This window comes from Staurois parvus, unplaced genomic scaffold (genome assembly GCF_062004578.1).
Source record: "Staurois parvus isolate SC_StPar_1 unplaced genomic scaffold, SC_StPar_1.0 ptg000601l, whole genome shotgun sequence".
Lineage (NCBI taxonomy): Eukaryota > Metazoa > Chordata > Amphibia > Anura > Ranidae > Staurois > Staurois parvus.
Genome location: NW_028318397.1, coordinates 224279 through 251582, shown reverse-complemented (window position 1 = coordinate 251582; position 27304 = coordinate 224279). Strand labels below are relative to the sequence as shown.

General features: G+C 41.5%; 1 protein-coding gene across 2 annotated transcripts in view; it reads left to right on the top strand.

The window, feature by feature from the left end:
• Nucleotides 1-27304, top strand: part of PGAP1 (post-GPI attachment to proteins inositol deacylase 1) — a 446717-nt gene that overhangs the window by 209595 nt on the left and 209818 nt on the right. For both annotated transcript variants that reach the window (XM_089692689.1, XM_089692690.1), the window contains exon 13: nucleotides 23388-23465. In XM_089692689.1, the coding sequence (XP_089548815.1) occupies nucleotides 23388-23465 (78 nt within the window). The remainder of the gene's footprint in view (nucleotides 1-23387; nucleotides 23466-27304) is intronic.

Below are 27304 nucleotides of genomic sequence, written 5' to 3'. Positions count from 1 at the left end.
GAAATGAAAATTTTCAACCTACAGAAGACTGAATTCAAAGACACCCCAAAAATCAAAAATGAGGCAGCAGGCTATACCATTTTGCTGAAATTTCACTGCAGCAACTCAATATGGTACTCAGTAGTTTGAATGGCCCCCACTTGCTTTTGTGCATGCCTGAAAATGTCGGGGCATGCTCCTAATGAGGCAACAGATGGTGTCCTGGGGTATTTCCTCCCAGACCTGGGCCCGGGCATCACTGAGCTCCTGGACAGTCTGAGGTGCAACCTGGTGGTGTCGGATGAACTGAAACATGATATCCCAGAGGTGTTCCATTGGCTTTAGGTCAGGCAAGCGTGGAGCCATTCAGTGGTATCAATTCCTTTATCCTCCAGTAACTGCCTGCACACTCTCCCCACATGAGGCCGGGCATTGTCGTGCACCAGGAGGAACCCAGGACCCACTGCACTATCGTAGGGTGTGACAATGGGTCCAAGGATTTCATCCCGATAACTAATGGCAGTCAGGGTGCCATTGTCTAGCCTGTAGAGGTCTTTGCATCCCTCCATGGATATGCTTGCCCAGACCATCACTGACCCACCACCAAAACGGGCATGATGAATGATGGTATAGGCAGTATAACGTTCTCCATGGTTTCTCCAGTCCCTTTCACGTCTGTCACATGTGCTCAGGGTGAACCTGCTCTCATCTGTAAAAAGCACAGGGCCCCAGTGGCAGACCTGCCAATTTTGGTGTTCAATGGCAAATGCCAATCAAGCTCTATGGTGCCAGGCAGTGAGTACAGGGCCCACTATAGGATGTTGGGCCCTCAGGCCACCCTCATGAAGTCTTTTTCTGATTGTTTGGTCAGAGACATTGACACCAGTGGCCTGCTGGAGATCATTTTGTAGAGCCCTAGCAGTGCTCATCCTGTTCCTCCTTGCACAAAGGAGTAGATACCGGTCCTGCTGATGGGTTAAGGACCTTCTACGGCCCTGTCCAGCTCTCCTAGAGTACCTGCCTGTCTCCTGGAATCTCTTCCATGCTCTTGAGACTGTGCTGGGAGACACCGCAAACCTTCTGGCAATGGCACATATTGATGTGCCATCCTGGAGGAGTTGGACTGCCTGTACAATCTATGCAGGGTCCAGGTATCGCCTCATGCTACCAGTAGTGACATTGACCCTAGCCAAATGTAAAACTAGTGGAAAAAAAAAGTCATAAAAGATGAGTGGGGAAACAAATGTCAGTGGCCTCCACCTGGTAAACAATTCCTGTTTGGGGGCCGTCTCGTTGTTACCCATTTAGTGCACCTGTTAATTTCATTAACACCAAAGCAGCTGAAACTGATTAACAACCCCCTCTGCTACTTAACTGACCAGATCAATATCCCAGGAGTTTAATTGACTTGATGCTATACTCTGATTAAAAAGGTTTCCTTTAATTTGAACAGTGTGTATGGCTCACAATTTCATGTCATGATCTACTAGCTAGGCCTTACGAATTACTCGCCACCATTTGCCCCTAAATTTGCCCTCATAATTATCTCATTAAGACACTGGTAAAAGTTGTATGCAGAATAAAGTTCCAAAAATAAATATTAACAACTTTAACAATATCAACACAAAGCAATGTAAATCTAAAATGAAAAGAAGTGGTTCACATTAGTAGGAACACCACTGCTGAGGCACTATTCCTCCTAGGGATACCAAAGCTGAGGCACTACTCCTCCCACCGACACCAACCATGGGACACAATTCCTTCCACTGACACCAATGATGGGACACAATTCCTTCCACTGACACCAATGATGGGACACAATTCCTTCCACTGACACCAATGATGGGACACAATTCCTTCCACTGACACCAATGATGGGACACAATTCCTTCCACTGACACCAATGATGGGACACAATTCCTTCCACTGACACCAATGATGTTACACTATTCCTCCCACTGACGACAATGTAGGGTAATTTTTCCTCTCACTGACACCAACAACGGGGCACTATTCCTCCCATTGACACCAACAATGGGGCACTAGTCCTCCCACTGACACCAACATCGGGGAACTGTTCCTCCCACTGACACCAACATCGGGGCACTGTTCCTCCCACTGACGCCAAGCATGGGACACTATTCCTCCCACTGACGCCAAGCATGGGGCACTATTCCTCCCACTGACGCCAAGCATGGGGCACTATTCCTCCCACTGACGCCAAGCATGGGGCATTATCCCTTTTACTGATACCAATAAGAGGGTATAATTCCTCAGCACTGAGACCAAGCATGGGGCACTATTCCCACCCACTGATGCCAAGCATGGGGCACTATTCCCACCCACTGACGCCAAGCATGGGGCACTATTCCCACCCACTGACGCCAAGCATGGGGCACTATTCCCACCCACTGACGCCAAGCATGGGGCACTATTCCTCCCACTGACGCCAAGCATGGGGCATTATCCCTTTTACTGATACCAATAACAGGGTATAATTCCTCAGCACTGAGACCAAGCATGGGGCACTATTCCCTCCCACTGAGACCAAGCATGGGGCACTATTCCCTCCCACTGAGACCAAGCATGGGGCACTATTCCCTCCCACTGAGACCAAGCATGGGACACTATTCCCACCCACTGACACCAAGCATGGGGCACTATTCCCTCCCACTGACACCAAGCATGGGGCACTATTCCCTCCCACTGACACCAAGCATAGGGCACTATTCCCTCCCACTGACACCAGGCATGGGGCACTATTCCCTCCCACTGACACCAGGCATGGGGCACTAGTCCCTCCCACTGACAACAGGCATGGGGCACTAGTCCCTCCCACTGACAACAGGCATGGGGCACTATTCCACCCACTGACAACAGGCATGGGGCACTATTCCACCCACTGACATCAAGCATGGGGCACTATTCCACCCACTGACATCAAGCATGGGGCACTATTCCCCCACTGACACCAGGCATGGGGCGTTGTCCCTTTTACTGATACAAACACTGAGGTGTTATTCCTTCCACTGAAACCAAAGTTAAGGCACTACTACTAATGAAAATCCAGGGAACCTTGGCATCTCCACCACCTTGCAGTAGTCTCACTTCATTCATCCTCCCACTGAAGCGTACACACCTCCAGCCTTAATTGAGAATCCAGGGAACCTCAGCATCTCCACCATCATGCATGTTCCATGCTTCAGCGGAAGAGGAATGAAGCGGAACTAATGCATGGTGGTGGAGACACGAAGGGAGAGAAAGGAAGTGGGGGGGGGGCTAGTGAGAGGAGACAGAGAGGAAGGAGCTGAAAGAAAGGAAGGGGGGGGGGGGTGAGAGAGGAAGGAGCTGAGAGAGAGGAAGGGGGGGGGGGTTAGTGAGAGAGGAAGGAGCCGAAAGGAGGGGGGGGGGGGTTAGTGAGAGGAGGGTGAGAGAGGAAGGAGCTGAGAGAAAGGAAGGGCAGGGGGGATGTTCGTGAGAGGAGAGTGAGAGAGGAAGGAGCTGAGGCGGAGAGAAGGGGGGGGTTAGTAAGAGGGGGGTTGAGAGGGAGGAGGTGTGAGAGAGAGGCGGGGGGTCAGAAAGAGAGGGGGCAAGAGAGACCCTTAGCCCTGTCCCTTTCTGCAGTCCCTCCTGTGCCCACTTGTGTGTGTTTTTTGCTTATTAGAGTACCCTATATGCCAGCAGGATGTTCATGATGACCAGCAGCGGGCAGGACTCGGACTTGCTCTGAGGACAGATGTTGCTCTGCTCCTTTCAGCAGATCTAGGTTTTGTGAGATGGAGCAATCCCTGGCTGCCTGCATCTCCTGCCCATTGTTCTCCAAGCCCCTGGTCAGCCTGTTCTCTGGGCTCGGGAGCAGAGAGGAGGTTGAAGTAGTCCAGGGGTTTCAGGCTTCAGGAAGAGCTGAGGATACTGTGCCCAGTGTTGCTGCCCGCTCGCCGTGTGGAGATGGTACCTGCAGCCAGCTGTTGTAAACCTGCCCACACTCTGAGGCTTTCACTGTCCTGCTCCCCACACCTGCTGCCATTGGACAGGGACTCCCAGTGACCAGGCCCTATTGATCCCAGGCCCTCATGCAGTACCCAATGTCAGTCAGGCCCTCATGTCAGTCTGCCCCTGGGCCTCTACAATTAAAATCTAAAGAACAATCCATTGACAAAAGCACTTCTATTCTAAATGCATTGTTTGCTGTACAGTGTATTTGCATTCTCACATATTGATGTTGTATATATCGATGCAGGTATTTGCACCATAAAAATGTGGCTTGTTTTGGTTTTAAAGTGGTTTTTACAATGTAACATTATTTGGAACATTGTGTCTACTTTTATATGTTACCTTAAAAAAATATTTGATGCGCAAAATGGCTTTGAGGTGGAGTGTGAAGGGGAGCCAATTAAAAGATGAGTTTTGCTACAAAGTGCATGTGACTTGAAATGTACGCAGGATTACAAAACATATGTGATGGACACTCATATGCAATTTATAAAGTATTCAGACCCCCATTCACTTTTTCAGTTTTGTTATGTTGCAGTTACTACAGTTGTTATACTACAGTTGTTGTTTAAATAATTTTTTTTCTCATTAATCTACACTCCGTGCCCCATAATTAAAAAGTGAAAATAGAATTTTAAAAATGTCTGTCTGTGAATTTATTGAAAAGAAAAAAAAAGTAAAATATCACATGTACTTAAGTATACAGACCCTTTACTCAGTACTTTATTGAAGCATCTTTGGCAGCAATTACTGCCTCGACTCTTTTGGGTATGACGCGCCAAGCTTTGCACACCTGGATTGGGGGACTTTCTGCCATTGTTTGCAAATCATCTCAAGCTCAGCCAGGTTGGATTGAGATAGTCAGTGGGCAGCCTTTTTTAGGTCTCTCCAGAGATGTTCAGTAGGGTTCAAATCAGGGCTCTGGCTGGGTCTCTCTAGGACATTCACAGAGTTGTCTCTGAGCCACTTCTGTGTTGTCTTGGCTTTGTGCTTATGATCTTTGTCCTGTTGGAAGGTTATCCTTCTCCCCAGTCTGAGGTTCTGAGCGCTGTGAAACAGGTTTCCTTTCAGGATATCTTTGTACTTTGCTCCATTTAGCTTTCCCTCAACCCTGATCAGTTTCCCAGTACCTGCTGCTAAAAAACACCCCCACATCATGATGCTGCTACTACTCTGCTTCACTGGTGGGATGGTAATGGACAGGTGATGAGTGGTGCCTGGTTTCCTCCACACATAATGTTTAGAATTGAGGCCAAACAGTTCAATCTTGGTTTCATCAGTCAAGAGAATCGTGTTCCTTACAGTCTGAGACTCCTTCAGGTGCTTTTTTACAAACTCTAAGTGAGCTTTCATGTGTTTGCACTGAGCAGAGGCTTCTAGCCACTCTGCCCAGATCGGTGTAGGGCTGCAGTGATGGTTGTCCTTCTTGAACTTTGTCCCATCTCCACACAAGATATCTGGAGCTTAGTCAGAGTGACTATCAGGTTCTTGGTCACCTCTCTTAGTAAGACCCTTCTACCCTGATTGCTCAGTTTGGCCTAGGCGACCAGCTCTTGGAAGAGTCCTGATTGTGCCAAATGTCTTCAGTTTGAGAATTATGGAGGCCATTGTGCTCTTGGGAACCTTCAGTACAGCAGAAATTTTTTGTAGCCTTCCCCAGATCTGTGTCTTGCAATAATTCTGTCGCTGAGCTCTGAGGCACTTTCTTTGACCTCATGGCTTTTTGCTCTGATACAGTATGCATTGTCAGCTGTGTGGCCTTTTATAGAGAGGTGTGTGCCTTTCCAAATCATGCCCAATCAATTTAATTTGCCACAGGTGGATTCCAACCAAGGTGTAGAAACATCTCGGCAGCAATCAACAGAAATGGAAGGCACCTGAGCAAACTTTCAAGTGTTGCTTCAAAGGGTCTGAATACTTATGCTCATGTGATTTAAATTTTTTTCCTTTTTCATACATTTGCAAACATTTCTAAAGTTCTGTTTTCACATGATCATTATGGAGTATTGAGTGTAGATTAATGAGAAAAATTAATTTAAATAACCATAATATCAGACTGCAACCTAAAATTGAAAAAAGTGAAGGGGATCTGAATACTCTATAAATACACTGTATATGAAAGTCTGAAGTATATGAAAGTCTGAAGTAAAGAAGGATCTTTTTAATAACTTTTTGACACATTTGTGAAGTTAAGACTGTTCTCCTACTTTTATAGTACAGGACGCAGGCAGAATGTTCATACACCATGGGTTATAGGCAGGTACCTTCAGATGATTGGGTACTGGCACAGCTTTAAAGGAAATGCCCTAAATTACTCCCCTATAACCTACCTCAGTCCTTGGTTTAATGCTGTGTCTGTAGGTGATGGACCTTTTCCTTCACGTAGCAAATCACTTTAAGCTTAACTAGCTTATTTTTTTCTTTCGGTTCTTCAATCTAGTCCTCACTGTCTTCTAATTCCATAAAAGCGGTGTATCTAGATTGGCGCAACCTTGGTAAGGCCTTGGAAGCCGTACCTAGACCCCACACTGTTGGGACTGCCTGTAATGTTGCTTTGGGCACTTGATCCTTTATTGGCGCTCACCATGGCGCTTGGTGCAGTGTGCTGAGATAGCAGTAGGGTGCTGTTTGGGTATAGGCTGTGGTCCATTTCTATGAAACCCAGTCCCTGAAGACCCCTTCCGGGGGCTACCCACCATGGTGGGCAAAGCCTAGACTTTAAATACATTCCAGTGCCTTGGACCGGTAAGATAGGGCTACCTGGTATCTCTGACTGTTGCTGTTAAAACGGAGCTATGTTTAGTTCGTATTCACCTCATAGTGTAACATTTTCGAACTTGGCACTAAAATTTAACTGCTCAGTCTCAGGTGGAAGACCAGATGTTTTATCACACCACTGGTTGCATATTTTAACGCAACTTCCTCCTAGAGCCCTTATAAGGTACTTAGGCGGCACACATATGCACTTTTGCCACAAGGATTCATTACAAGATGGTCTACACCTGAGTTACCACGCACCACTCTTGCTCCATATTCCGCACTCTATACCATGAGTACCCCACAGGGGAATACCCTCACTTGTAGCTATGGCAGAGAGCAGGCAAAAAGGAGCCAATGCAAGATTGCAGGTGAACATTCACTCTGCTGATGGTAACAAAAGTCAGCCTCAGATTGACGATGTGTCCCTTTCATTGGAACAAGATCCAGCTCTAATACTGGTTTCAGCAACCGATTCTAGCTTTGAGGCATGTGATCAATGACCTGTTTAACTAAAGCAGAATTCCCTGCATCTATGTCACATATCTTTAGACAGATTATGGATTTAATATAACCTCTTAATATAACCTCTTTTAATATAACCTCTTAATATCTTAATATAATTTCTGTCCAAAATGCCATGCCTCCTCTCCCACTTCTCAACCGGAGTTGGAGTATGCCAGTCCTTTAGGATGCAGACACCTAGGACAATGAATAGGATTTTGAGACAGTATTGGAGGAAGCTGTGAAATATTTTGCTCCCCCAGACTGTCACTGTCTTTTGAAGGTGGAGCTTCATGCAACAGGCTTGCCAATGTTGAAAAGCCTTGGCTTTGTGCAGGCTGACTCTCATCCATCTCACCTTGTCCCTCTGGGTACAAAGATAACTGCAAAACCCTTCAAAACATTCCTTGTTCATGAACAATGTGCAGTCTATGGTCACACCTAAAGGAATTTTTGATCTTCTCAAAATCTTTACTTTTTTTTTTTTAATTAAATATTTATTAATTTTTCATGTTATTACAAATATCCATCACGTTTAAATATTCATAACATTTCTACATTTCCCCTTCTAAAAACTATTTTCTTTCCTGACCCTCCCCACCCTTTCCCCAACCCCACCCCCCTCCCTCCCCTCTGCATGCTCACACCCACTCTATTTTCTCGAGGCCTAATGACTTTAGGTAACGTCCTAGTTTATAGTTTTCTATATTTCTCATTTAATCCTGATTTTTCCCATTTTTCCCATCTCATATAATATACCCCCATCCTGTCTTCCTGCATATGGTAAAATTTTTCCATTCTACCAATCTGGTTTACTCTATTGACCCAGTCTTCCTCCTTCGGCACCTCTGTTTTCTGCCAAAACTTGGGTATCAAACCTTTTGCAGCGTTTAAGTAGTACCATACGCCTGATTCTTTGTATTTGTTTACTGATGTCTCGACATTATGTATGAGGCAAATCGTTGGGTCTAACCCTATGTCATTTCCAGTTATTTCAATCAGTTTAACTATTGTCTTCCAAAAAGCTTGAATTTTCAGACATTTGTGAAAAACCGTGCCCATCTCTCCACAGCCTCTCCAACACATTTTTGAATTTTCCCCACTCATCTTGTGCTCAATACTCTGTGTAATGTGCCATCGTGTCAAACACTTAATTAATCTCCACCTCTCTCATAGTAACGTTCTCGTGTATCAATCTAAATATCTTTTTCTGTTTATCCTCATTTAATACCACTTCCATATCTCTTTCCCATTTTGTTATAAAAATTAACTTTGTATTCGTGTCTAATTCTGTGAGTATTCTATACATTTTGGCAATACCGTGCTTCCCATCCCTTCGTGTTTCTAACAGCCTTTAAAACATATTCCACTCCTTTTTTAATCTCAGGGGTTTCGGGAGATTTCCAATGAAACATTTTAATTGATGATATCTCCACTCATCTATTCTAATAAAAATTTCTCCCTTCTTCTTTTCTAATTCTTTAAATGGTCTCAATTCCCCCTCTACCAGAACATCTCTCAATTGGATATCTTCCTTTTTAAACCATCTCCCTGTTATCTCTTCCTTTCCTGGGGGGAAATACTCAGTGTTTGTAAGTGGCATTAATGTAGAATTAAATTCCCATTTCATGTTTTTGTGTAAATTATCCCATACCCTTAAAACATTTAAATTGTAAACACTTGTGCTATCTTTAATTCCTCTGTACTGTGCCGGAACCCATATCATCTTACTCAAACTAATTCCACTAAGTCATTTTCGATTTTTACCCAACTTTTCCCCTTATGATTAAATGTCCAGTCATAAATTCTTGCTAAAACAACCGCTTTATAGTATCTCTTGACATCTGGCAGTCCCATTCCCCCCTTCTCTTTAGTCCTACTTAATGTTTCATATGATATTCTTGGTTTTTATTCTTGGTTTTTTATTTCTCCATATATATCTTGTTAACATTTTTTTTATTATCTTAAAGAAAGCCTCTGGGAGTTTGATTGGGATCATTTGAAATTTATACAGTATTTTAGGTATAATTACCATTTTAACTAGGTTTATACGTCCTATCCATGATGGATTTCCTCCTTCTAGTATTTTTAATTCTTCCCTAATCTCGTTTATCAAAGAAATATAGTTTAATCTGTACAAATGCTTATATGAGGCAGTGAGTTTTATTCCTAGGTATTTTATATCTTTTTCTCTCCATATAAAAGGGAATTCTTTTTGTAGCTTTTCTTTTTCGCTCTTTGGTATATTAATATTCAGAATCTGTTTTTGTTGGATTAATTTTTAAGTTTGATAATTCACCATACTCCTTCAGGATCTTCATTATATTTGGGAGTGTTATTCGGGGGTTTCCCACATAGAACAATAAGTCGTCCGCAAAGGCCGCTACTTTATGTTCTGTAGTTTCTGTCTGAATTCCCTTTACCGTTCCACTATTCCTTATTATTGACAACAGGGGTTCCAATGACAAAACATACAACAAAGGGGACAATGGGCAGCCCTGTCTTGTTCCATTAGACATCCCAATGGATTCCGACCTCTCCCCATTTACCGTGATGATTGCGGTGGGCTCCCTATATAATTTACCTATCCACTCTCGCATTCTCTCTCCAATCCCCAGAGCTTCTAAGTTGTCCATCATAAAGCCCCAGTCCACTCTATCAAATGCCTTCTCGGCATCAATTGACAAGAGCACCACCGGGGGCTTTCCCTTTTCTACTTTTCTGAATAAGCATCAGAGTTCTCAACCCGTTATCTCTACCCTCTCTCCCTCGGACAAAGCCCACCTGATCTCCATGAATCCATTCAGGCATTAGATCTTTCAACTTATTTGCTAGAACCTTTGCGTACAACTTGGTATCAGTGTTCAATAATGAAATTGGTCTATAGCTGGAGCACTGAGAAGCATCTTTTCCCTCCTTGTGAATAAGTACTACATGGGTCTGTAGAGATTCTCTCCTCACCTCCATCCCACCTCCCAGAGCGTTCATATACTTCTTCAGCTTAGGTAACAATAATTCATTATATTTTTTATAGTACTTAACTGTGTAACCATCCGGTCCTGGGCTTTTTCCACCCCCTGTACTTCTTAATGCTGCTTTTATTTCTTCCTGGGAGATTTCTACGTCCAAGGAGTTTAATTGTGCTTCACTTAACTTTGGTAGTCCTGCGTTTTTTAAATATATCATCCTTTTTTCGTTGTTACCCTCTTTAATTTCTTTTAAAGAATCTTGGGGACTAATATTATACAGCTTTCTATAATACTCCGTGAACACTTTAATAATCTCTTTAGTTGAGTGGACCAGCTCCCCCTTAGGACTTTTTATTTTTTCTATATAATTCCTATTTTTCTTTTTGTTCAGGGCTCTCATTAAATATTTTCCTGGTCTGTCTCCCCATCTATATCTCTCACTTAAGACTTTGTTATATACTCTTCTCCTCTCCTCTTCTATCAACGTCTCTAGCTCATCTTTTTTATCCATTAACTTCTGTCTTGTTTCTTTTGTTATTTTCTTCTTATGTATCTGCTCCAAGTCTAATATTTCTTTTAAAAGCCCACTAACCCTCTCTCTTCTTTCTTTTTTCTTCCTTGCTCCGATCGCAATCAAAATTCCTCTGATATATACCTTATGGCTCTCCCACACTGTAGCTATCGATACTTCCTCTGTCTCGTTCTCCTTAAAATATACCTTAATCTCTTCCCCAATCTTCTGAGCTATATCCTCATCTAGGAGAAGAGCCTCATTTAACCTCCATCCTAAACCTCCCGTCCACCCCATCCCATTTTCATTACGTCAGGAGCGTGGTCCGAGAACGTTCTTGTCTCTATTTCTATTTTAACCAAAAGTTCAATGAGTCGGTGGTCTATTAGAATATAGTCCAGTCTCGAGTATATCTTTTGTGCATTTGAGAAGAAGGTATAGTCTGTCTTTCATATGCATTATTCTCCAGGTGTCCACCAGTTGGTACTCGTGGATCACTTTTTTCAAAGCTCTCAGGGACCTACCCCCCTCTCTCTGCACAGAAGAGGTTGCATCTTTTTGTGGGTCCATACAGAAATTTAGATCTCCTGGTACTATCAAACGGCCTTTTTTAAAGTCTATCAATTTTTTTTAGCAGACCCTTCAAATGCATCTCCGGCTTCTTATTGGGGCAATATATATTGGCTAATGTACACTCGATTCCCTGTAGTTTACCTTTCAAAAACAAGAATCTCCCCTCCTGGTCGGTCTTTCTATCCTCCAGCTCAAATCTCATATTCTTTGCCAATCCTATTGCAACCCCTTTTTGCTCTTTTAATTGGTGAGTCAGCGTAATACCATGTTGGATAATATTTAGATTTTAATTTCACATTTGACTCTATCTCGAAATGTGTCTCCTGTAAAAATACCTCTGACGTTGCCCTATGATGTAACTCTTTAAACAGCTTAAATCTTTTCCCCGGACTATTCAACCCATTCACATTATACGTTATAAACTGTATTTCTTCCATCCTTCTTAGTTCTCTCTATCTCTCCTCCAATTCGCCTCCTCCTGGTTCCTTCTATCATGCAGAGTATTAGCCCAGCAGCCCCTCCCCAACCCCCATCCCCCCCCTCCTACCCCCCCATCTCCCTCTCTTTTTTTCCCCTTACCCGTTTTTAGGCTTGAAAACTGCCTACAAATCATTTGTGGATCTATTCCCACCATTGATTTGAAACTATGGGAATAAGCTCCGCCCATGGACGGCTCACCTCTCCTCCGACCACCCCAGATCCCCTCTCTCTATCAACTGGACTCAGAAAAAATCTTCACTACCCACATCAACCGGATCTCCAGGGGGGCTTCCACATGTACCCCATCTATACTGCACATTCTGTTTTCTCATTTGCTCCAACAAGAGTCTCAGGGATCTCCTTCTCCATAGGGTCTCTGATGTTAAGTCCGCATAAATTTGGATAGTTATATCTCCATACTTAATTAATGATCTTCCTTTAATCTTCCTCCATATCTTGTCTTTAACCCCAAATTTTTGGAACTGGACAACTTCCCTTTCCTTCTCATGTTCCACCTCTGAAGAAGTGCGTGCGCACGAAACGCGTCAGGTGGGACCCAGGACGCCATTGACACCAAGCCGCCGGAGCCACGAGGAGGCCCGGCGGCCATTTTGACTTCCAAAAGGCCCTGGGGATTCCTGTGCCAGCTCCTTTGGAGGCTTACTTCGATCGCTATTGCTCTGACCTGCTGAATCACTTCTCACCTCATGAGGGCGTAGGATCTCCATCCTTCCCAGCCACATACCTGACCAGACCTAAGTGGAGAGAGGATCTTCAGGATATATATACACATATGCGCATTACCTATGCGCGTTCTGGTTAGTGCGAAATTTTACCATTTACACTGGGAAACAAGGAGCACTGTTTTTTACTGGACTGTGTTTATCATTACCATTTTTCATTTTTATGAGCGCTGCATTTTTTTATCCATTATGGGGTATTGTTTGTAGAATGTTGAGGAAAAAATTAGTTTAATCCATTTTGGAATAAGGTTGTAACATAAGAAAATGTGGAAAAAGTTAAGCGCTGTGAATACTTTCTGGTTGCACTGTACAGTAAAACACAGCACAGCACTCTGTTAACCTTTGATCACCCCAGATGTTAACCCTTTCCTGCCCAGTGTCATTACTACAGTGTCAGTGCTTTTTATTAGCACTGTATTAGTGTCATTGGGATGTCAGTGGCAGTTAGTTCCCCCCCAGTGTTAGAATGTCCACCGCAGTCCCGCTATAAGTCGCCGATCCCCGCCATTACTAGTATACAAAAAAATTTAAATTCCAGTACATATACTGCCATTTGTAGACGCTATAAATGTCACAAAACCAATTAATTTATATGTATTGGGATTTTGTTTTTTAGCAAAGACATGTAGCAGAATACTTTTTGGCCTAAATTTATGACGAAATTAAATTTAAAAAATTTTTTTTTTTACGGGTTATGTTTTATAGCAAAAAGTCAAAAATATATAGTGGTTAATAGACTTCACTGTGCTTCTAGGCATTGATTTTTTAGTATCCATCTCCTGACTTGTGCCAGTTCACAACTTTATCCCGGAGATCTTTTGATTGTGCCATGTCACCGATAGTTGATTGCTTGCTTCAGTTGCACTACTGGGAACTGAAATGCTCCAAGAAAGCTCTTTTCATACAAAGCTAATCAAAATGACCACAGCTGCTCAGTTGAAAGTCAAATGGCTTTGTGTGCCATTGTAATTAGCTACATGTGATTGAGTTTGCAAGCAATTTTTAGGAGAGGATGATCCTTTTTTTTTCAACTCTGATTCTGTTTTTGAATTTTTTTTTTTTTCATTTTCGGACGTGGTTGTTGTATCTTTCACTTGGATGTTATAGGTTGCCCTGAGTAAATACAGCTGGATAAAACAAAAACTATGATTGTCTTCATTTCGGGCTACAAAGCAACAAAATGTGAACATTTTTAAAGGGAGGGTGAGGTGGTTATTTTCTATACCCACTGTAGCACACCTGTGTGCTCTAACCAGGCTTCAACTTCAAACCCTAAGTCCTGTGCTTCTTTATGATGCAAGGCTTGGCCCACCAAGGCCACCAAGCTTTCCCAAAAGCACTTTTCACAATGAAGGGTCTCCCTCACTCCTAAGAGTGGGGAAATTCTGTTACTATTTGCCTTTCTGTGAGTGAGTCAGACATCCCAGATCTGTGGGTTCAAACTGTGGCTTCAAAAGTGGTAAAAAGTTCAAAACTCTACCACCTTACTGCGTTCTTCCAAATAAGCCAAAAACTGCCCAAGGACTTTCAGATTTGCAGAATGTCTTGAACCATCTTTTGTCCCAAGGAGTCATTGTGCCAGTACCGCCACAAGATCGTTTAAAAAAGGATTTTACTCAAGCCTGTTCATCATACCAAAGCCCTTCAGGATATTTGTCCTATTCTTGTTTTTTAAATCCCTTAACAAATCCCTTCAAATGCCACCATTTTCTATATAAGTGGGTAAACCTGGCTGTAAGGATACATTATTCTTGTGGAAATGTGAAGGGCATCTTTATATCTGTTTGCCCTCACAATTCTTTTTATTTCAATAATGTTTATTTGGTTTTGACCAGTAATAAACAGGCAATTGTCCAGCCCACGCAGGGGCAAGCAATGACAACAATAACCAGAAGAGGCACACATAAAGGTAAAGGTGGCAATACAAACGTACTATAAAGTAGTCAGAAACTAACATACAGCAGCTATACCATACACCTCATAGGGTTGCGGGGGTAGAAGATCAGGATAGACCACCCCCCGGCGGCAAGGGGTTTCCCAGTACCACCAACACCATTACAGATCCACCATTCACAGCTCATGTAGATACATGAAAATATGGGCGAGCAGCCCAAACATAGAAGAGATAAAACTAAAAGATAGGGTAGCAGGTAAGAAGGAGCGCATACCTATAGATGAGACAGGAGAGGACAGAAAAAGGAAAAATATAGGCCCAAGGGCCAGAAATTAGGAGAGGGGAGGAAGAGTAGGTCTAGGGGAAAGAACATGATTGCCTGTCAGAGGAGGCCACAACTGGCTCAGGGAAGGGTGGGGAAAGCATAAGTCAACCACGGTTCCCAGACTTTGAGAAACTTGGCTTGCGAGTCATTGCAAATACTAGACATCTGCTCATTGAGCATCAAGGTAGTCAAAAGGATTCACCCCTTGAAAGGGGACAGATTACTTTTTCCAAGCTTTGGGATATTGTTATGGTGGCTAACTAGAAATGGTAGGAGGCCAGCCTCCGCTGATGAGCATACAAACCAGGTATGGGGCAATGTAGTGAGCAAACTTGGCCCTTTTGGCCTCACTGGACCATAACCTGACTAATTTAGGGCATTTCCACCAAGTATGCAAAACATCCCCTTGCTGGCCACAATCATAAAGGCAGCGGTCACTGTAGGATGGGTCTGCATGAGTGATACGGGCAGGAACCCAACGGAGTAGCACCTTATAAGCCAAGCTACTTCCAAGACAATGGTGTTAAATGAGCATTTAGCTACAGAAGACCAGGCCTTGCTCCAGTCCGCTAGATTTACCTCAATTGCCAGATCCTGTTTCCATTGAGTGACATAGGAAAGGGCATTATGGGAAGAGTGACTTATCAGAGAAGCATAAAGGGCTGAAATAAGACCTGGGGAGCCAGTGTATTGTTGGCAGGTATACTCAAACGTAGTTTTTCAGAACGGATAAGCGGAAGTCCTACACAATGAGGTTACCCAGTGTTGGAGTTGGAGATAGTGAAAGAATTCTGATTGAGGGACATCACAGGACTCCTGAAGAGAGGCCCATGTGGGAAAGGACCTAGAGGTCAAGAAGTGTCGGACGTGCGAAAACCCATTATAGATCCACTAGGAGAACGCTAGAGGCTGATCCATACCAGGCAGGAAGAGAGGGTTCTTTATGATATGGAGTAAAAGCAGCAAATATGACATGAGACCACCTGAATACTGCACAGAGTCCCAGACTTGGAGACTGTGATGCATGAGCGGACTCAATGCCCCATGGCTGAGGTTGGAAGGCAGCCAGAAAAGCGCTGACATGGGGACAGGAACGCCATTTGGAAGTTCCAGGAGAACCCACAGGGGAACATCAACTGAGGCATGCAATAAAGATAGCTCAGAGATCTGAGCCGCTTGATAGTATCTAGCTATGTTCGTCACCCCTAATCACAGTGAGATTCCTAGCCAGCGTTGGTCCAGGTTTGTCAGTACAAGTATATTATTTGTATTTAGTCCAGTGTAGGGCCTTCTCGGCAGCAGAGGCGGAAAGTAAATCTACCTCCGCAGCCAGAGCCTCATGAGCCCTTTTATGAGCTGCGGTAGGGTGAGCCTTCCAGCGTGCGTCTGCGTCAGCTAGCAGAGAATGTAGTTCAGATAGGTGTCATTCCCTCTCACGTTTTTTCGAGGCAGCTAATGTTATGATATGGCCTTTGACGGTGGCCTTATGGGCCTCCCACAGAGGCACTGCCGATGAGATAGAGCCAGCGTTGTCCGCAGGATAGGTTTGGATTGAAGACTGAATAAGTTGACAAGTAGCCTGAGTGGTTAGCAAATATTCATTAATACGCCAATACGGGGGCCACCGGGCCAGGTCCACAAAGCTGATTAATAGGACCAATGGATTATGGTCTGACTAGGGTGAAGACCTACCTACCTGGTGATCCAGCCAGTAACACACACTTTGTCTGTCTTTTAGGGGTTTATTTACTAAAGCTGGAGAGTCCAAAATCAGACTCCCTTCTGCATAGAAACCAATCAGCTTCTAACCTCAGCTTGTTCAAGGAAGCTTTGGCAATGAAACCTGGAAGCTGATTGGTTTCTATGCAGAAGGGAGTCTGATTTTGGACTCTCCAGCTTTAGTAAATAAACCCCTTAGTGTCTGCATTTGGGATGAATTCGTAAAAAAAACACCTTTGGACAGCAGCATTGTAAATTTGAGGAGAGGGTATTGCTAGGTTGGCCATACACTATACAATTTTCATGTGAGAGTTTCCTTTTAGATGTACTGAAAACCATATAATATGAGTTTAAACCTAAAGAACACATTACATTTTTATTCACTCAGGCAGGCCCTTGCACTACATATACAAAAAGAAAAAATGCCATCATTAGGGGTGTGATCACCCATCAAAGGGATCTCTCTGACTCACCCTATTGTGGGGTGTGGATTCTTAACTGAATAAAGCTTATAGGAAAAAAGTTAGCAGCTGACTAGCGCAAACTGCAAAAAAGAACGGTATTTGTAAATCTAATGCAAAGTAAACCATTAACATCAATAGTGGATGCAAATAATTTATTTTGTTCAAGAAGATCATTTGAGAGGATGGGCATTTAGACATGGTGAACACACAGTCAATCACAAAAATAAAAACAGTGAATATAAAAACAAAAAAAGTCCTGCGCATTCACTTAGCTGCATCAATTAAATGACTGGAAAACCGTTGTTTGAATTAGAAGTAGTAATCTTCATATATGGGAGGTTGTTATGATGTATTGAAGGTCCACTATAATAGTATTCTGAATAGTTCAATCTTCACAGTTTCAAGTTCCTGTTGTTTTCCAATATTGATATATACGTGTGTGTGTGTATATGTGTGTGTGTGTGTGTGTGTGTGTGTATGTATATATATATATATATATATATATGTATGTATGTATGTATGTATGTATATATGTATATATATATATAATCTCAAGTTTGGATCCAATAATTTCTGATAACTCTAAAGAGGAAAATGATATAGTAATCTTTAGTTGCCTTCCTTGCATATCTTCATCATCATATTATATTAGCTGACAAGAAAATAATGAACTGTATATAGCCAACCTCAATCAGCCTATATTTCTTAAACAAGATAATCTCTGTGGATGGCACTATTGTCAAATCTATAATAAATGACTTGGATATTTAGTAAAAAGAAAAACCATGTATAAATGATAGAAGTATCAAATATAATGATTACCCTGAATAGAATAGTATTTTTTCCACTTACTACCCCCCATATCTAACATTGATGAGCATATGAGGGAAGTGCAAAGAAGTCTTTTCCTAAAGATATATCAATATTGGAAAACAACAGGAACTTGAAACTGTGACGATTGAACTATTCAGAATACTATTATAGTGGACCCTCAATACATCATAACAACCTCCCATATATGAAGATTACTACTTCCAATTCAAACAACGGTTTTCCAGCCATTTAATTGATGCAGCTAAGTGAATGCGCAGGACTTTTTTTGTTTTTATATTCACTGTTTTTATTTTTGTGATTGACTGTGTGTTCACCATGTCTAAATGCCCATCCTTTCAAATGATCTTCATGATCAAAATAAAGTAATTATTTGCATCCAGTATTTATGTTATTGGTTTACTCTGCATTGGATTTACAAATACCGTTCTTTTTGCAGTTTGCTGTAGTCAGCTGCTAACTTTTTTCCTTGCACTACATAGTTGAAGGTAAATCTAAAGGAAATTGTACAGAAATAGTGCAAGAAAATTGCATAGTTTATGGCCAGCTTTAGACAAGTGGATTTAGATGGACTTGACTAACAACTTGAAGCTAAAGGGGGGAAAAAGCCTAAAAAAGAAAACCAATGCAGCCACCACATATAAAAATTGGTAAGTTGCAATGTAATACATTTTTTGGGGGGATTAATGCCGCTTTAATCACTCTTGAAAGGTCTGGTTTTGGCCTGGCCCAATCTTTTTCAAAGACTACTGGCTTTGCTTGCCCTTTTTTACTTTTTTGCTTTCTTGGGATCTCTGTCTTGCAGAAACCACCATTTGAACCCATCTGAGATATTCCCTTAGATTATCTCTCCTGCAAAATGGCCATTTTGGTTGCTAATTTGTCTGTCAGGCTTGTCTCTCCCTCTTCTAAGGGGCCTTTTTTTCATTCTTCACATTGGCATGCTATTCTTTCTTTCTAAGGATGTATCAGTCCTCCACTTCATTGCCCTATAATCCTTATGCCCTGCTCCAAAGCATCAAATGGAAATCTATTAATTGCCTGAATTTAATCAGAGCCTTTAAAGTCTAGCTCAAAGCAACAGCTTTGATCAGGAACACTGATCCTCTGTGCCCTCAAGTCCTTGCAAGAGACACCCTGCCCAAATCCAGCATTGCTTGATGGATAAGAAATTTTATCTCTAGAGCCTACACTCTCAAGGATAAATCTCCACCAGCACTTTTATGTGATCATTCCATCAGATTGAAGAAAGTTTTCTTGGGCTTTCCGTTGCCAGGCCCCTGTAGCCCAGCTTTGCAAGGCAGTAACCTAGTTCTCTGTTCGTACCTTTTCAAAGTTCTACAAAGTGGACATCCAGTCTTCTGCAGATGCAGCTTTCAATAATAAGGTTCTTGCAGCGACATTCTGAAGTTGTGTCTTTGACCTTTGTTAGTGCGTCAGGCTCAGTTTTGTTTTCCTAGGTGTTTCCACCCTTTTTAACCATAGATTGGGGATGTCCTGGGATCTATGAATACTTGAATACTTTGCCATGTCCTGTACTGTGCAATTAATACAAGAGAAATTTTGACTTTCCTGTAAATTCCTTACTGAACCTTACCGAACGGTATCAGGCGATATGGGTGTATGTTTTGTTAAAGAATGGTACTGATCTACCACACAATTCCATAACCAATTTCGCTAAATGGAGCGCATACTCCAAAAACATTGGTCAACATTACAAGAAGACCCACACCTCACATCTGTCATCACAGCCAAACCCAAAGTTTGGGAATAGTGGGGAAAATAATTATCGCCTGATACCGTTTGGTAAGGTTTATTATGCTTTCACACTGTCGTCATGCAATTCCATTTACATCAAACACCATATCCCCATAATCATCTTGAATGTACTTATCAGTCTCATATATATGGGTCATACACGTGTATCATAACCATCCATTATATTTTCCTTTTAGGTCTTTAGGGGATCTGCACGCATGCGCTCATTTTCCACATCTACGGTTGTGTTCAAAATAATAGCAGTCAGACATCACTAACCTGATCAATCACTGTTTTTGGTAGAAATGATATTTCTACATGGCTAATAATTTACTAGCAGGTGTAGTGGAGTAATAGAAATCCATTAGACCCAACAGTCATGACATGCATGCTGCTGATTCTGTGTAATTGAATCACTAATTGAAAGGGGCATGTTCAAAATAATAGCAGTGTGGAGTTCTATTAGTGAGGTCATTCATTCTTTGAAAAACAGGTGCCAATTATTGCCTTTATTTAAGGAAGGCAGCAAATGTTGTACATGCTGGTTACAGTGCATTTCTCTGAAATTCTGAGGAAAATGGGTCGTTCCAGACATTGTTCAGAAGAACAGCGTATCTTGATTAAAAAGTTGATTGGAGAGGGGAAAACATAAAGAAGAGCAGAAAATGATGGCCTGCTCAGCTAAAATGATGGCAAATGCTTTAAAATGGCAACCAAAACCTGAAAGACATGGAAGAAAGCAAAAAACTATCATTCGAATGGATAGAAGAATAGCCAAAATGGCAAGGACTCAGCCAACAATCAGCTCCAGGAAGATCAAAGAAGGTCTAAAGTTACCTGTGAGTACTGTTACAATTAGAAGACGCCTATGTGAAGCCGAGCTATCTGCAAGAAGCCCCCGCAAAGTCCCACTGTTGGAAAAAAAGACAGTGAAGCATGGTTGCGCAAGCATCATGATATGGAGATGTTTCTCATACTACGGTGTTGGGCCTATTTATTGCATACCAGGGATCATAGATCAGTTTGAATACATCAGAATACTTGAAGAGGTCATGCTGCCTTATGCTGAAGAGGTAATGCCCTTGAAATGGGTGTTCCAACAAGACAACGACCCCAAACACACCAGTAAATGTGCAACATCTTGGTTCCAGACCAACAAGATTGACGTTATGGAGTGGCCAGCCCAATCCCCGGATCTTAATCCAATAGAAAACTTGTGGGGTGACATCAAAAATGCAGTTTCTGAGGCAAAACTAAGAAATAAAGAACTGTGGAATGTAGTCCAATCATCCTGGGCTGGAATACCTGTTCACAGGTGCCAGAAGTTGGTTGACTCCATGCAACACAGATGTACATCAGTTCTCAGCAACAGTGCTTATACAACTAAATATTCATTAAGTGATTCAAAGGAAAGCAAAATCTTCAAACATTTTTCAGTTTATATAGTGAATGTTTGAGTTTGTAAAGAAGAATACAAACACTGCTATTTTTTTGAACAGTCTAATATTCACTTTTCTTCAATTTTTTTTTAGAGGAACACCACAAATTTGATATTTTTCTTCATGTTTTGATTTGGAATAGAATGTGTAGTGTTCCCAATGCATTTGTGTGTATGGAAATAAAAGCTATTAGAAGGATTTTGAGCTTTATTCACTTTTTTCAACACTGCTATTATTTTGCACACAACTGTATGTAGGCAAGCATGTATATTCCAACATATTTCTATAATTGCATCCGCATCCAAACCTCACAATAAGCACATAAGTGCATCTATGTTTTCCACTCAGCCATTTCCATCACGTACGTATCTCCACATCTCCAACGGCAACATAGGTTACATTTATTCACTCATTTATTCATCTTTTAATCACATATCATCGTGTTCCATCCATTCATTTAACCTTGATTTAGTTACCAATCTGAACCAGCATGCTGAACAATTTTTATTATCCTGAATTTATCCCTCTCAGTTTTTATTATCCTGAATTTATTTTTATTTTTTAATTGTATATCATGTTCCATCCATTCATTTATCCTTGATTCGGTTATTAATCTAAACCAGCATGCTTAACAATTTTTACTATTCCTGAATTTATCCTCTTCTCCATTTTTATTCTTTATTTTGTTTTTTTCTGCTTAATACTAGTTTTGACATAATATTCCAATGCTCAGCTCATATTACTTTTAAGTATTCAATTATCTGTTGTGTGATATGTTTTTTTCAATATTTCTTGCACTCCATATAACACTATGAACCTTTATTGTAGTTTTCATATGTATTAGTCCACACACATGGACATAGTGCTAAAGGTAATTTCTGTGTATTAAAATTTGCGATATACATCTTTTCTCTTACTTAGTTTTATTACATTTTATCTTGTTTTTTATCCCTTGTCCACTCTTGCACCTAATGATAGGCCTCTTACTGTGGGTCGTTTACTCCTCAAGCTCTGTCTGCCTGTAGGAGAAGTTCCCTTACTCCTCCCCTCGCTGAGAGTATAAATGCACCCCTTCAAGATGGCGTCCTTACGGCCTGATGAGGGAGCATGCATGCTCCAAGCACGTGCCAACCCCTACCATCATGTGACCAAAAGTGCCGTCTCAACTGATGGAATCCCAGAACTAGGAGGACGTGCTGGAAGCCACCACTGCCAGATGCCGGTGACCACCATCCATCCAGAGGCTTCACACTCCTTCCCTACAGCGAATGCCTATTAATTTAAAAGCATAAACCTACTTATGCTTTTTGAGTGGCCTGTATTACTACACTTGTTATCAATTAAAAAGCTTTCATACTGCACTTAGAGGGCGCCGCCTCTTTCTTCCTGATCTTCCACAGGGCCTCTAGATTGTTATTGGACGGCTGCCTTCACTCCATGGTCCATCAAAATTACCTATAGGACTCTTTCTAAGGACATTTTATTTGTATATTTATTACAGTATATTGTTTATGATTTATTTCCCTAATTCCATCACCATTAATTATAGGTTTATACATACTATTGTATGCCGCATCTACCTCCTTACTCCGTCTCGGGGTGCACCAAATATCCTACTTACCTTTTTATATGAATGAGAACGACGACTTTCCAGAATCTTTCTCCTCATTGGCTGAGACTCATTGGCTCCTGTTGCTGTCAATCACAGCCAGTGAGGGTGAAGCAGGGGGCAGGACTGAGCCACACTCTGCGTCCTATAGAGACACAAAAGCGGCTCTGGAGTGAGCACACACGAGTACCCGCAGAGCAAACCGCTTGCTCTGGAGGAACTCCGAAAGGGGAAGGGGCCACAAGCACAGGCGGGGGACCCGAGAAGATGATTGGAGCTGCTCTGTGCAAAACCATTTCACAGAACAGGTAAGTATAATGTCTTTATTATTAAAAAAAAACAAAATACGAGCCTTTAGAACAACTTTACTGCAAATATGTTTATACATTGCCATTCCAAGGCACCACTGCAAAGTGTGACCCCTAACTATATATTATGTAAGCTTGTAAGATTGTAAGCTCCAAGGATCAGGGCCCTCCTATCCCTCTTGTATTGAACTGTATTGTTGCTGTATTGTCTCCTGTTTTATCGTAAAACGCTGAGCAAACTTTTGGAGCTATATAAATCCTGTATAATAATAATAATAATTATGTGAGCTCCCAATCTGAGACATCTTCAGCATGAATACATTGTGAACAGGCATACTTTATAGGTAGCCCCTTCCTACTTAAAGATGCATCACAATACTGTTTAGAGTTGCCCAAGGAAGCTGAAGGCCCCAGTGTAAGTCTGCAACTATTGTTATGTTTAGATATAAAGTGTCGCTTAGCAAGTACTTTCACTGAGAATTGTTTGTAGTTTTAATTTTCTTTTATTTGCCATATTACTTTATTTTGTAGGGTGTAACACTAAAATTGGACAACTTCCCTACCATAACACATTTCATAATTTATCAGCCTCAAACAAACAACACTGTGGTGAGTACTTTTTTTAAAAACATTTTTATTGTAGAAAATGTAATTTGGAAAGCAAGTAAATATGAACTGAGCAAAGAAACCATTCAGAAATATTTGTTTGTTGATCAGTCTACAAAACCATCAAATCTGATTTATTACCATGTGATTTGCATATGATCAAAGAAAGTGTTTGTCATTGAACAAGTTGATTTTCAGTTAAAACTTTTTTTTTTTAACCGCCTCCCTTGTTCTGAGAGGATGTCATATGACGTCCTCCCACTCAAGCTGCGCATGCATGTCCCAGCAATCGGTGGTGTGCTGTGTCCCTAAGACACAGCGGATCACTGATCGCAGTAAACAGCCGATGATGTAGACTCTACCATGTGATCAGCTGTGTCTGATCACATGTAAACAGGAAATGCCGGTTAGAGGCAGTCCTCACCTCACACTGACAGCGGGTGAGTAGAGGAGAGGCGGTTACCAGCATTCCTCAGGGGGGGCATCTCCACTGATAATCAGGGCACTGATAATCAGTGCTGCCTTTCAGTGCGCATCATTGCCGCCTATCAATGACACGTATCAGTGCCCATTAGTGATGCTTGTCAATGCCCATCAGTGCCGCCTATCAGTGTTGCCTTTCAGTGTCCATCAGTGATGCCTGTCAGTGCCCATCAGTGCAGTCTATCAGTGCCAGTCAGTGTTGCCTATCAGTGATCATCCTTGCCCATCAGTGCCACATATCAGTGCTGCATTTCAGTGCCCATCAATAATCCCTGTCAGTACTTATCCGTGCCACCTATCAGTGCTGCCTCATCAGTGCGCATCGGTTACATAGTCTGGCTGAAAAAAGACAAAAGTCCATCCAGTTCAACCATTAAAAAAAAAAAAAAATCAGAGATTGCAATTCCCTCTCTTGTTATAAAATAGAACAGGAACATTTTAGTTGGGGAAATTTATAAAGGTATGTGTCTAAGGCCAAGTTCACACTGGCACTGAAAGCAGGCGTTTAAGGGGTGTTTTTAACTCTCCTCAAACGCCTATGCAAATGATACTATGGACAGCACACAGTGCTGTTCACATTGTCAAAGCATGAAGCGTTAGCATTGCGTCACTTCAAAATTGAAGCCATATGTTGACTCAGGAGGAGCTTGGAGCCTTTCAACGCCTCCCATTCAAGTCTATAGTGATACTCCTCAAACATGCTGGCAGAAATTTGCGGTGCGGTTGCGTTAATAACATTACAGTTTATTTAGTTTGTGGCATGGTTTTAACGTTTGTAAAAAGCCAGTTAAAGGGCCATACAAAAGCTCATTAACACCTGTCTGATGCCTATGCTAAAGCTATAGGAGCATTTGGTAAGAGTTAGAAATTTAGTCAAGTGTGATCAATCCCTAATACTTGTCCTTTTTAAATTCATATAAGTAATGTACTGCTTATGACCCATAAATCTACATCACAGCCTAATCCAGTATTTGCTAAATAAGCAATAAATTATACTACAAGTTGTTCTTTAAATTCCACATATTGGAAGACAAGCATAACATTCTTTTGTGACTTCAAAGACGACATGCAGCACTCGGTGCAAGTGACAGTAGTTAAGGTTGCACAGGCAGTTTCTGAACTATTACAAATATGTAGCAATTTTGCAAACTACATACCTGTAAAAACTTCAAAATTTATTTGTACAAGCTATATCTAAATCGACATTTCAGAAACTCGAAATTCTCATTCCAGTAAAAGTTTATGTAGCAAACAAAATGACCCGACAATTTTAAAGAGTTAGGTAGGGATGAGTGAATCTGCTTAGGTTCACTTTGCAAACTGTATCGCAAATCACGTTCGAAGTTCACAAGTCTTTGGGGTTGGGGGTCTTATTTATTTATGGTCATTTGTAGGGCTAATAAGCAATCAAAAGGCATGGGAAGATGGACACTGCCAGTGCCAATATGTACAAAAAAAAAATCTCTTCCCACACAGTTGTCAGCTCTTTCTTAGGTCTGGTTCACACCTACACAGTTTGCTTTTGATTTGTTCTTGCAGTGCATTTTTGTTTTTACACACTTGTTTTTTTTTTTTTATGCAGGATAAAAATGCAAAATGCATCAAAACCATACTACATGTGTTTCTGCTGTGTGTCCATTGATGTCTGTTGAACCTAAAAAAGCACAGCGTTTAAAAAAAGTCCCTGACCCTTTCCAATAGTGCATCGGCTGAAAAAATGCATAGATGTGAATGTGTCCCATATGACACCACTGTAATGCGTTTCTGCAAAGTGCGCTAAAAAACTAAGTGTGAACTAGACCTAACCGCTCCCACACACACTGTTGTGAGCCCACCCTTTTATGTAAAAGCAGCTGGGTTATCCATTCCTTTTAACTCACTAGCTATTGCAACTCAAGGAAAAGTTTGGTACTGATACATGCCACTGAATTATAGCTTATTCTTTTTTCAGGTGGTGAACTTGCAAATTCTTTGGCCAAAAGTTCGCCATACTCCGATATTCATATTTATCCCCAGACCTATGGCTAACCTGGTACGCCCTTGGCAATGTGTAGCTGTTTGTATCTGACCTCAGCGTTAATAAGACCCCTTTCACATGGGACAGATCCACTTTGCTCTGCAGGGGATTTGTCCACTGATTCCCTGTTAAGCAGAGCGGGTGGATGACAGGCCTGTGTCTTCTCAACTTGGAATTGCACCCAGACCCTGCGGCAGCCTGTTATATTTGCTTCAGGCACTGGATCCTGCATTAGGTACTCACCTTGGCTCATGATGTAAAAGTGTAGTTAGTCTCAGGGTGCAGTGGTCCATTCCTATGGCACCCAGATCCTGAAGACCTCTTTGAGGGTATGCCCGTGGGCACAGCAAAACTGGATTTCTCTGTATCTTTACATACCGGTTCTTGACTATGCATGTCTTGTTCAATCATTAATTAGATCTTTAGTACACACTACATTATATCCATTTATCCTACAAGATACACTGCAGTGCTAACCACACAATCCATTTTGAACTCACAGGTTATCGGGTAATCTACACTTTTTTGAGTCTTTCCCTAGTTACTATTGTCTCCCTTTATTTGGCTTTCTAGGTAATAATGTTATAATCAACCACAAATTCTAGTGAGCTACTCAAAACCATCAAATACATATATAGTGACAATATCCACTTCAGCTCCAGAAGATTTACCCCCTTCATGACCAGGCCATTTTTTGCTATTCAGCATTGCACGATTTCAACTGGTAATTGCGTGGCCATGCAATTCTATACCCAAACAAAATCTATGTCCTTTTTTTTTCATATGAAAATAGAGCTTTCTTTTGGTGGTACTTGTTCACCACTGGGTTTTTTATTTTTTGTGATATAAACGAAAAAAGACTGAAAAATTTGAAACACCCCCCTCCCCAAATTATATTCTGCTACATGTCTGGTAAAAAAAAAAAAAAAAAATCCCAGTACATGTACTGGTATATTAATTAGTTTGTGTGAAAGTTATAGTGTCTGCAAACATATGTAGCCTATGCCACACATCACCCACTCTTCTAACCACTTGAAGACCGAGCCTTTTCTGACACTTTTTTTGATTATATGAACAAGTTTTTTTGCCAGAAAATTACTTTGAACCCCGAAATATATATTTTTAAAGCAGAATCCCTAGATGGTGGTTGTTGCAATTTTTTTATGTCACACAGTATTTGCACAGCAATTTTCTCAAATGCAGATTTTGGGGAAAAATACACTTTTTTTTTATTTTTTATTTTAATGCACATAAACATAATATATTGCCCAATTGTATGGTAAGATTTAAAAGATGATATGCTGAGTAAATAGATACCAAACATGACATGCTTTAAAATTGC